The sequence below is a fragment of the Geotrypetes seraphini genome, chromosome 17 (assembly GCF_902459505.1).
Source record: "Geotrypetes seraphini chromosome 17, aGeoSer1.1, whole genome shotgun sequence".
NCBI lineage: Eukaryota > Metazoa > Chordata > Amphibia > Gymnophiona > Dermophiidae > Geotrypetes > Geotrypetes seraphini.
In genome coordinates, this window is record NC_047100.1 from 25,268,553 (window position 1) to 25,281,322 (window position 12,770).

The window sequence follows — 12,770 nt, forward strand, 5'->3', positions numbered from 1 at the left end:
TTACGTACTTTAGTCAACCTATTTCAAAGTATGAACATTTGTTCAAAAAGCTCTTTGAACAGAAAATTAAGTTGAAATGCAAACAAACGTTCTAATAGATATTAGGGATGGCAAAGCAAAGAAAAATCTTGGACTCCTTTTACTAAAACCACAGCAAAAGTGGCCTTAGCAAGCCATTTATGCATGCCTTTCCTGCACGCTAACGCTACTTGGGCCATGGCTGAAAATGGCTTTTTCTTTTTCCCACGCGCTAATTTCACCAATGACATACAGCCACTTAAAAAAGCTGCCATGTGTGGCCCTACTGACACATATTTTAGAAGCGGTAAGGGCCACACATTAATCACAGAGCAATGCCTCCCACGCTAATTAGCACCGCCATACCCACTCTCCACAACATGCCCCCTTGGATTTTAGCACGTGGTATATGTGCGCAGATGGGCAAATTTACCACAGGATGCTAGCGCTTACCACGGTTTAATAAAAGGACCTCCCTGTGTGTAACAGTGATCTTTGAGAAAGTTTGATTATTTTATTTTCAAGAAAACTTTGACAATAATTTCCGACTTTTAAATCATGTTGTAAAAAAAAGTGATTTTTTAAAAAAATCAAACGTAATAATCTATAAACAGCTAACGGAATCCTCTGCTTCCGATTTGGCTCAGGCACCGAGTCTCCCATGGCAATTCTGCAGCCACCAGCCCCTTCCATTGGAAGGCTCAAGTTTTATGGCCATTCCCACAGCTGTGAAATTGCAGACCAGGGACCCTGCCCATAATCATGTCATGCCTGCGTGCTACAAATTTCAGCAAGCCCCAGAATTGGCATCTCAACACTTGCAAAACAAACAAACAGAATAAAAAAACAACACACAACCCACCACCCACAGGTAAAAGAATTTGTAAAATAAAAAGTATCTCACATTTAAGTACCATGACATATGAAAAAAAGAGTAGCTATGCATTTCATAATATTTTAGGAAACTGGTCAAACAAAATGATCATAGCTTGTTAAAAAAAAGGGGGGGGGGAGTAAAAAACTAGCCCATGCCCACCTTCTTCCAGCAATTCGTTGATCTGTGCGTCCTTTTCTTTCAACAGTTCAAGTGTTTCATTACTATTTAATCTAGTAGCTAATTCTTCTTTGAGCATCTTTACTTCCTAAAACCAAGAGCAACAGTCCTTCTAGTCAAGACGTGCAAATATTACAAAGCATTTTCACATTTAATAATATTTTGATAGCATTATTATGTAGAAGTCGTGTTTCTATGGAGAAAAGCTCATTTAATAAACCAATTGTTCAAAATCATATAACCAAAAAGAGAACAGGAAAACAGCAACATACAACATGAAAACATGACATATGTTAAACCAGACGGAAACACTAAAATGTGAAAACCTAAACCTATTCTCATTTTCAACCATATTTTTAATAATATATACACACACATATAAACATACATACACTTATTTGTTTTGATTTATGACATATGCTTTTTTTCGAGATTTAATGAGCTATATTGTGAACAAGATTCAAATTCTCAGTACCCCTGATGCCATGCCAAAACACAGTACTGTGCTGTGTTTGGACTGTTCATTTTGGACACTAACAAACAGTTTGGGCAGAATGCTTTGGCTTTATCCATTGGCTTTGTTTTGGTGGAAGATCCATTCTCCCACTCCTGTTTTGTCTACGTGGGTCTGTACCCTGCCGAATTCCTTGTGGTTCCATGCATATATTTACACCAGCTTTCACATCCATTTCAGCGTATGCGGGATTATTATAGGCATGATTTCTGTTTGCATTTTATGTCTTTCAAAACTAGGTTACAAATAAGCACCTTTCATGTTCATGCAAATCATTCCTCATAGCTCATTTTTAAGGTGATGTGGTTATTAATCGTAATGTGTTTTATCTACTGCTTTGAAGATGCGATTTGTAAATATGTTAAATAAGTATGGAGCATTAATTCTTTTTAGGCAGACAGGTACCATAACTACGGTACAGTGATGCTTTTTCATAAATTTATTCACAAAGAAGTCATTAAGGCTTTGTACAGTATTTAGAGCAAGTGTTATATTCTGCATATTCTACCCAAATGGCTGGGTCTCTCATCTGTCATCTACAAACAGTTACAATGGTGGAAAAATCTTAGGTGCTTGCTCCTGCAGCCTGGGACACTTATGGGACAAGGCTAAATACAAGGAGAGGTATAGAAACCCCCCCCACAAAATAAACAATGAGCACAAAGAGTGGAAGATAACTTAGACAGAAAAAAAAAAATCAGCTGGTGCCCATGTTAGCAAAATATTTCGTCAGCCCTGGGGTACACTTATTTCGATACTAGTTGTCTTAGTCAGAAAGCTTCAGTACAAAGTTTCAAGTTTATTAGGTTTTTATATACCGCCTATCAAGGTTATCTAAGCAGTTTTACAATCAGGTGGTACTCAAGCATTTTCCCTCTCTGTCCTGGTGGGCTCACAATCTATCTAATGTACCTGGGGCTATGGAGGATTAAATGACTTGCCCAGGATCACAAGGAGCAGCGCAGGGTTTGAACCCACAACCCCAGGGTGCTGAGGCTGTAGCTCCAACCACTGCGCCTTCAGATCACAGATCACCTTCAAGATATACCACTAAACATTACACGTGTTTAACTTATTCCTGTTTCTTGCCCCTCCTTTGCAACTTGATTTTTACATGGCAAAGTAATAGAATAGTATTAAAAGTACATGCATTTCTCGCATCTTAAAATACTTTTTACTGTGTTGATACTGGACCAGCACATTTTCCATGGCTACAAGTTAGGGCTGTCCATTAATTACCTTTTTAGCCACATCTCGTTCTTTGCAAGCTAGCTTCACCTTCTTCTCAGCTTCTGCTATCCGCTGTGTAAACTCTTCTCTGACAGATGAAATGTTACTGCTTTCTTCTTGAAGCCTAAGCATTTCACTAAATTTAAAAGCAAGATTTATTAGTGACAGTTATTTTTATATTTCCAAAGCACTGCATTGTAGAGGCACATTGTAGAGGTTACAGTGTCTTTACTAGAGAATGACACGGGGACAAATTTTCTCCCATCCCCGCAGAAACTCAATTTCTCCATCCCATCCTGTCCCTGCCCCATTCCTGTAAACTGTCTTAACCACAGAAACCTTGAACACATAAGAAATGCCGCTGCTGGGTCAGACCAGTGGTCCATTGTGCCCAGCAGTCCATTCACGCGGCAGCCCTCAGGTCAAAGACCAGCGCCCTGAGACTAGCCCTACCTGCGTATGTTCTGGTTCAGCAGGAACTTGTCTAACTTTGTCTTGAATCCCTGGAGGGTGTTTTCCCCTATGACAGACTCCGGGAGAGCGTTCCAGTTTGCCACCACTCTCTGGGTGAAGAAGAACTTCCTTATGTTCGTACGGAATCTATCCTCTTTCAATTTGAGAGGCTTGTGCCGATGAGGACAGAGCTTGCAGGAACGGGACAGGAAAAAAATCTCATAGGGACAGGAAAATTAGTTTCCGTGGGGACGGGGAAAAAATTGTCCCCATGACATTCTCTAGCCTTTACTAGAATATTTTAAAAACAAGTATATTTGCCTCTAATTATATTCATATTGTTAATAGAATGTGTCCCACGAGTGGTTTCTTTCCATGTAGCACTACTACGCTTTTTTTCAATCCAGAGTGTTTAACGTTCTTACCTTACTATTTTTGGATATACAAATGTAAAATTACAGACTGATGAAAGAATGGCATTAATATATATTTAGAAAAATTAAACATATACAGAGGTGGGCATGTTTTAACATGGTACCTCAAAACTGCTTTGATTTTTTTATTTTTTTCTGAAAGCCGTGACTGTTTAAAACACTGCAAGATTAAATAGACAAACCAATGAGAAACGTCATCAGTATATAAGCCAACGGGTCACAGATTATGCATTTGTGCTCCTGAACATAACATGGACAAACCCATTTGCATGGGTATCAGTCCCCCAATGTATTAACGCTGCTTTATTGTGCAAATAGCAAATTCTTTGGAACTTCTGTATTCTTTTAGCTTCAAATACTCCAGTTCCAATGCCTCTGGAACAAGCAACTTGAGAAAAGCAGCCCTGATAACTGTGGCACTCAATCAGGGTGTCTCTTCTGAGTGTTCCCTCTTTCTGGGCGCAGCAAATCTTTGTGGAGCTCAGTACTCTCAATATAGTACAGTCCAATACACTACTGAACCCTACATTGTGTATAATGAACTACAAGCTAAGCATATTCTTAATGTCACAATAGAGATTGAAAACACACAAAAAATTCACTGCTTTCTTCAGAAACTACTTGGCCTCTGTTGGGCGTGTAACACAACAGGCCTTCATTTGCAACTACCCAGGGATTTTTCCCCTTATTAACTCCCTTCTAACTCAACCCAGCTATTACCACAACTCTTCTTGTCTAAGGGCCAAAAACCACAAACAGCTCCAAGAAGCAGCTAACAAAAATGTGCAACTTGAGTCAGACCCACTGGGTGTCGCTACTGAGCAGTGGCACAGACTGTCACCCCCCTCCCCCAGGGCTATGAATGCTGCCTCCACTGCATTCCACAGAAACAAGACTCAAATTATCTGCCCAAGTCATTACTACTACAATCAATCCCGACAAGTATTTATTAAAGCTATTTCCAAAATCACAGCTTGCTCCAAGTAGGGATTACAAGAATTATTTATAGAGATACTTTACAACAAAATTAAGAGGAGAGCAGTCGGATTGCTGCTTAATCCTTCTCATTCTCGTTAGAAACCTATATGCAATGCAAGTTGCGGGTAAAAAAAATTTAATTTAATTAAATTTAAAATAAAATAAAAAATAAAAAAATCACACTTACTCACTGAGGTTGTCAAAAGCTTCCTCCAGTCGTGCTTTTTCTTTACTAACAATTAATAACTGTGTCTCTCTTTTTTCTAATTTTGCAGTTAGTTCATTAATTTGCTGAAATTAAAAATACATAAAACAAAGAAAATATTCAGATCTACCACAAATAATCAGAGGAAATGAAAAAATAAACACAAAATAAAAGAAACATCTTACCTGTTAATTTTCTTTCCTTTAGTCCTATGAGACCAGCCCAGAACCTGTGGGTTTTGCCTGCCAACTAAAAGATGGAGACGAGACAGACCAGTTATGAGCTCAACCCTGTAAGGGCACCATGCAGCCATACGTCTAGTATTTTGACCGATAAAGCAAGAGAGACGAGGCATTTCCTTCTTCCTTGAATTGTAATTGTCATCTACCAGATTTAAATAAACTACCAACAGCAAGATGGTATAACAACTAACACAAATGTTTTGAAACATAAGAATTCTTGCAAAGCTCAAGAAGTCTTGAATCACAGTAGGTTCTTGTTCCACTGAGAATCCAGGAGAGTCGCTGGACTGGTCTGGTAGAACTAAAGGAAAGAAATATGGCAATACCAAATCAACCCAGAACCTGTGGGGTCTAGCAGAGCAATCCTTATGAAAAGCTGGCTTGATAACCCCTCTTTCCCACCCTAAGCACTTGCAGCCGTGCAAGTGGAAGCTTCTTTTGGTGTTGATCAAACCTACAGTGCTTCATGAAAGAATGTAATAATGACCATGTGACCACCTGGCAAATATCTATTGGAGCCACTGCTCAAGAGGATGCCGTCTCTCTAATCCGGGAGAGCCTGCTTTCCTTGTGCAGATGCAACTCTTTCCATAAGCCAATATGGCGTCGGATGCTGTTGCTCCGTTTCTCGCTCCACCAAAGACAACAATATGTCCGATTTTCTGAACTTCCGTCACCTCCAGATAATGAAGAATCCACTGTGCATCTAGGAGATGCAGCAGTCAATTCTTTGGCAAGAGGTTAGATTCTTTACCTGAAACCACTTTATGGACAATCCCTTCATGCTTGCCTATTTAGACCCCCCATCTCCATAAAGCAGAGGAATGGATATCTATGCTACAGAGTTTAAAGCTCAAGTTCTCTAGGGTAAAGAAATCATCGGTATGAACCCCAATTTAAGATAAAAGTCATTTAACGACTCAACTAGTTAAGTGTTTCCTGCGGTGTTCTCATATTCCGTCTACAGCACTGCTACGAGACTTCTCACCATGGTGAGTCTTTCCCCTTATTTTCTCAGGTACTAGCTTTTTATGTATATTTGTTGCCATTCTCATTTCTGTTCTCAAAAGGAAACTTGGGACCCATGAGGAAGATTTCTTAATTGAAACACAGCCCTTATTGGGTCCCCGTTTCTCTAAGGCAAAAGTGGATTGTTACTATGCAACTTTTGTTATTTACTGAATAAAGTGCCTGTATCGTGCACATCTGTTCGGAAGGTTTTTTTTGCTCTTAACCACAAGATAGAGACAGACTGACTTGTGAGTTTTGTCCTAGATACAGAGATGAGAAGCCGGGTATTAGACATGTGGCAGGGGCAGGCAAACTGGTGTTGCACTAAGGTGTCAGAATATACAGGAGGAAGAGAGACTTACACTGGATAAGGAGAGAAGCCTAGTAAGCAACCTCATACTGTGTGTGATATCTGGCATGTATCAACAGCAACATGAACAAGGATAACTGAACAAGTTATCATCTACTCTGTAAAAACTGTGCTTACCTAACCTAAAACCTGGTACTTTGACCTCTCATCTTCTGTATTTCAGACAATACTGGGAAAGACAGCAATCACTACTAGAAAATAAAATACCCACCAGTATAGCACTACTACGCTTTTTCTGTAAACATCTCTTACTTCAGCATTTTATTTTAAACAATAGAACCTATCACCACATAAAGAGCAAGCTGTTCCACAACTGACTGCATCAGAGGTCAAGTTCAATGCTGGAACAAACGAACTAATGCCACAGAACATTTAATTATTTGGAGGGCAAGATTGATGGTGCTCTGTATTACTTTGAAGCCTCAGCAAATCTGTTTTCTACACAGGATGGCAAAATATACTCAAGGAATCGGGCCCTCAACCTGCTAAATTGATACCGGGTAATTCGCTGCCTATAATCCTAAAAATGCTGGATCTTCAGAAAAAAGCAAAATAAGGCATGTACAACCTAATCCCCTGCAATAAGATGGCTTTCTTCTTACAGCGTAAGCCTAATTACATACAGCAGGGAATTAGATGTATATGACATCATTAGATGTACATGATTTTAATATAATCATTATCTACAAATCAGGCTGTGGAATGTATAGTAACCTTGCTTTGTATTTTGCATTATTACCTTCCAAACATCTTCACTTTCAACGTGAGCTCCTGGCTGATTTTCTGTATCTTGCAATGGCCCCTCCTGTTGTATCAGTAAATCTTGTCCCTCATTCATTGCTACTGTAGTGATCAAGACATCTGGTTGCTCCAAGTTGACTGGGGTTGCACTCCGGCCACTTTCTTCCATTTCCGTTTCTTCAACTGCGTGCACAACCAGCGTGTCATTCAACTCTTCTTCCAATTTATTTTCCAAGGAGACATTTGCATCGGCCTTTGGTGTCGGCGAGTCGACTGCAACTGACCCCAAAGCGCATCCCCTGCCTGAGAGCTCATCATCTGAATTAATTTCACTCACACTATGGCTGTCCAGCGACTGCACACTAACAGAATCTATCCTTTCAAAGGCATCTGATGAGCTGCAGCTCTCTGTAAGCTTCTGATAGTCATCTAAGCGATTATACTCTGAGCAGGTGGGCGCAGACAAAAGTTGAAAGGATGTTGGCATTAGATGAAGGCTTGCTTTTGAATCAGTGACCTCTTGCCGGGAGCTTGCTGAGCTCTCACTAATTACACTCTCATGGTCTAAAATCTCAATATCGCTAGTTGTAGAGGTCCCCGATGAAAATGTGCTAATAGGGGGTGAAGGTGTATCGCTTTGCCTATCTTCAGGTTTTTGTTCCTTTGTGTCCAAAACTACAGCCTTGGTTTCTGGGGAAGTACACTGAGAAAAGATTTTAAGGGCAGTCTGTGTCTCACTCTTTCCTGTAGAACATTCTACGCCAACATCAGCTTTCAGTGTGTGGGAATTCACAGACAGTACAACTTCATCAGATCTTTCATTTATTTTTATTTCCTCCTGGCCATGAGGCCCAAGTGCTTTGCTTTGTGCTGCTAAGTCCTCTTGCGGGATATCCGGCTGTTTTAATTCTTTTGGCAGACTTGGAGATTCTTCTTTTGTCTCTAGCTCTGCAACAGAGTGAGAGTCTGGTAGATCTCGGTGTACAGATTTCTCCAAAGTACTTTTTACTACCTCCTTAGGTCGCTGGGATTTGGCGGGAGGTTTGGATACCACAGAACTGTTTGTAATAGACTGAACATCTTGAGACAGAAAGGCACTAAAGAAGTTTTCCGATTCATCTATAACAGTTCTTGTGACTGGCTTGGTTATTGCTGTAGGCGACAGTGATGGTTGAGTTTCTGGTTCTTCATCTGAATTCAGGCCCCAGGTGGAAGTGTCCCAACTGCCAATTATAGAGGAACTTTTCCCTATCATAATTAAAAAGAAAAAAAAGGGTTAAGTAGAAAAATACTAAAAGAAAAAAATGCATAGAATCATACATATAGATGCGTGAATGTTCTATTTACATTTTCTGAAAGGCTTCTCTTCTTACTCCTTCCCCTCCAGTACTGTTCCCTCTAAGCTGAGCAGAATTCTTCCAACTGCACTGCCAACAGTGGGGGGAAGGGGGCTTCAATATTGTGTTTTCAATCACTAGGGTGAGACGAGATCCATGAATTCTTACAAAGCTTGCCTATCCCTCGCTATTGAAAACGTGATAGTGAGACAGCACCCTCCACTGGCAAAGACTCCTGCTCCATCAGGTGTGATAAGAGAAGATTAGGTTCTTACCTTCTTTCCTGTAAGGAGGGACATGAGTCCTAACAAATACACGTTTCCCTGAGTATTTGCGGGGGATAGGGGCAGAGCCGGACCGTGAAGTGTGAAAAACCACGAACAACTTCTTGTCTGGTGTCAGGACTCCTGTCCATCCTTACAGGAAAGAAAATTATCGAGGCAAGAATCTCCAGTGCAGGAGGAACTGGAGTCCTGACACATGGGACGTATCAAAGCAGTCCCTTGAATCTAGGGAGGGACAGAAGAGCCTACCTTTTAACACTGAGAACTCAAATGCAACATACTCTTATGCTGCCATGTCCACTCTGTAAAACTTTGTAAAAATATGGAGAGAAGACCATAAGGCTGCCGTATAAATTTCCTCGGGCGGAACTGCCCAGCTTCTGCCCATAAAGAAGCCACACTTTGAGTGGAACATGTTCTCAGAGAAATTGGTGGCTGTTTACATTGACAAAATCGCCATATGAATCCATCTAGAAACAGATGCCTTAGAAACTGGCCTGCCTTGTCTAGCCTGACTGGTTAGAATAAAAATATGATCTGAGAGACGAAAACCATTGGTCATCTGTAGGTAACAAAGAAGAACTCTTCGCACATCCATCAATCTTAGCACTTTGATCTGTTTTCTGGAACTCGTGGATTGGAACACGGGTAAATGTACTTCCTGACTGACAGCAAAAACGATGGAACCATGTGAAGGGAAATCTCAGCTTCTGTAAGTCTTAGAAACTGCTCTCTGCATGAGTAACTCCGATACTCTTCTTGTAGAGATGATGGGCACCAGAAAAACCATCTTGATCATGAGATCCAGCAATGTTGCCTCATGCACAGGCTCATACAGAACCCAATGTTCAGGTTCCATGACAGAAAGGGTTGTTGAATGGGAAGACTCTTTCCCTACAGACCGAGCCCTCTGCCCTTCCTCAGCCCTAGAGATACTAGGGGAGGCTAAGCCCATGACTCACTACCATGTGCTCCACAGCACTTGGTGCACAGACACTCCTTAGCCTGTAATCCAGCGCAATCCTGGTATGATATAAAGTATAAACTCAATTTTAGCCCAAACAGGATTTTATTTCAAAATCAAAAAATCCAAAATGGCACGAGGGAGTTGCACCAAAACACAAAAAAAATTCTAAAAAGAGGGTTTTAGAGTTGGAGAACCCTACAGCTAGCCCCAGAAATCCCAAAACCCTAACTTTGGGACCCACAATTTTCTCATGGACTATGATAGACTGTACTCACAGTAATGTACTGCTGTTCTGGTGCTTTGCCTTCCTCAGCTCACACTGCAGCTGGAATCTGAAGACGACCACTGCCTTTGTAGAAGTGTCCACACTATGATCTTCTGGCTGCCAGTCGGACTGAAGCCAGACTGACACCTCCCCCCAAATCCTCGCACTGTAACAGGGGGAGGTGAACACAGCTGGCACCCGCTAAAATCCTACTATGGAGCTAAAGACTACCATGGAGCCAAACAGCCTGCGCTCAAGCTCCTGATCAGGATACAAGCCTAGCTGCGAGGGGAACAGTCCCTGAGCTCCACATATGAAAATGCAGGCCGGCTAAATAGGTTCCCTAAAGGGTTGCCCTGTTAACTGCAGATTGCTTATAGAGTCTGTGTCTTCTCCCAGGCAAAGCTGCCCCAGGGCTACTGCGGTCCTCTCAGCACCGAAATCCTCACGAATCTAACAAAACCCCCAAAACAATAAAGCATATGCAGCACAGTTCAGAAAGACCTTCGCAACCTACTTGAAGAAAGGACATCTAAGGAGACAGGGAACAGCCTAGTGGAAGAGGAGGTGGCGCCGAAAGATGGAGATGGCATCCTTCTGCAAAAGACCATGCGATTTTGGGGAGATAACTCATTTGACAGGACTCCTGTCCCTCCTGCACCGGAATAAGTAGTTTATGATACATTACTGCTCCCTTAGGTGGATTGCACTTAAATTTCTAGATAAAATTACAACACGTTGAGTGCTCCAGAACCTTTTTACAAGCATTTATTTACAATATAATTGAAAGGCAGAAAGTCCAGACCCCAATAATTTTCAGAGGGTGCCATAACTGATGTACAATCAAAATATGATAAGTTATTAGCTCATCTCTCATACCAAAATAGAAGCTACACTCCATACAGCTTTCTTTTAGTCCCTTCTTTTTGGAATGGTATTCTGCCCATATTTGAGTGGAGTATTCCTATGGTAATTTTTAAGGTAACTAAAAGCTTATTTATTTCTCCTTGGCCTTCAACAGGGCAACTGAAACCTACCATTTCCTCAACAGCATAAGCCAAGTCTATGTTCTTCCCTTCTCTGTTGATCTCTGCTCATTTGGGTCAATATTGAGACCATAGTGGTCAGTTTTATTTTTAAAAATGACAGTCGCCATAGGCTTTTCTATATCTGGTTATCGGTGCTGCACATTGAGTGGATTTCACGGGTTATCCAGCTACTGTCTTCATTTAGGATAGCTATTCAGCAAAGTGTGAAAGATTAGTTAAGTTTAACTGTGAGTGGACATGCTCTATACTTTTATTGCAGCTTCACACTATATAGGAACATACCCTCACCTTTCTCCTTGGGAGCTCTGACTGTTACAATGCCCTACCAGGTAAATTATCCATCCCATGCCAACTCCTACTCACAGAACTGGCATTCATCCACGCAAATAGCCACACTTCCGTCTCCTGTAATTACCTCCAGAGAATCTTACATAATCAACGTTAAACTTGACCACTCACAACCCCCCAAAAAACACAAAGCGTGACCTAAACCTTCCTATTAATATATATTTGCGTCTTTGAACATAAAACAAGCACCCCTTCTTAATGCTCTAGCAAAATGAAGAGTCAAGTTAATTATTTTTCCTCTGTAAATATCCTACCAACTATCCTACCTTTATTCCCAATCGATTTATCTTTAATTAGGGAAAAATAAAATGGAAGCGGTAGATGCCTTTTCAATACAATTACTGCTAAAGCAATTGGACACATCAGCTATAAAAAGCTAAATGAATGTTTTATGATGTTAGCTTCTGGAAACACTAAGATTCTTGTAGTATAAGCTTACATTGTACAGTACTCCTATTCTGAAGTACAATGGTTCCTTCTACCTTTATCTTTAATGGAAGTATTCATAAGTACAAATCAGATGACTACAGGAAGGTAGTAATGTTAAATAATGTTAAAGTCCTCATTGCTCCGCCAACAAAATAAAACTTTCCAGGGTCAAAAACTATTACTATGAGTAAAAGGTCAAGACCTAGACACTAAGGGGGTAATTTTATAAGGAAATTTTATGCATACATACATCAATGTCCCCTCTAAGCTGCACAGAAGGAGGACATGCAGCTTTTCAGCCCCATCGCGCAACCGGTGGGGTCAGGACCAAAACCTTCTTCTGCTAATGCTGCTTTTCTGAAGCAACAGTGGCAAAAATAGGAACTCTATGAGTGTCAAAAGTGCACAGCATTCAGCACACCGGCTTTTGAGGTTATGTAAAATATCAGCACTTACTATAAATGTAAATACTAGATTTTATAGAAGCAGATGTCCAGGAACAGCCAATTAAGGAGTCTGGCAAAAATAATTTTAGAGAATTCATTTTAAGGAGCAATTTAAACATCAGAGGTACTGTAAGTACAAGTGCATCCCCTAATCCCCCCCAAAAAGTTGGCCAACTCTTGCATCTGCTTTATTATATAAAGCATATATGAAATACACAAATTAAAAAATACATGTATACTAACCAAAACATGACCTCTTCCAAACTACAAACTGTGTGAAGGTTAATGCTGTTCAAGTTTTCTAAAATAGCCTAATCTGTAAAAGGTGTTGCCTTTAAAAGCTACTCAAAAAATGTATTAAGTTCGTCTAATAAAAAGGTTTCATCTTATTTTCA

At 40.5% G+C, this 12,770-nt stretch overlaps 1 protein-coding gene across 1 annotated transcript in view; it reads right to left on the reverse strand.

The window, feature by feature from the left end:
* Positions 1 to 12,770, reverse strand: part of TMF1 (TATA element modulatory factor 1) — a 46,452-nt gene that overhangs the window by 31,859 nt on the left and 1,823 nt on the right. Inside the window, exons 2-5 of the mRNA XM_033926254.1 lie at positions 7,249 to 8,498; positions 4,869 to 4,972; positions 2,826 to 2,952; positions 1,055 to 1,160 (exon numbers count right to left, since the gene is read on the reverse strand). Of these exons, the coding sequence (XP_033782145.1) occupies positions 1,055 to 1,160; positions 2,826 to 2,952; positions 4,869 to 4,972; positions 7,249 to 8,498 (1,587 nt within the window). The remainder of the gene's footprint in view (positions 1 to 1,054; positions 1,161 to 2,825; positions 2,953 to 4,868; positions 4,973 to 7,248; positions 8,499 to 12,770) is intronic.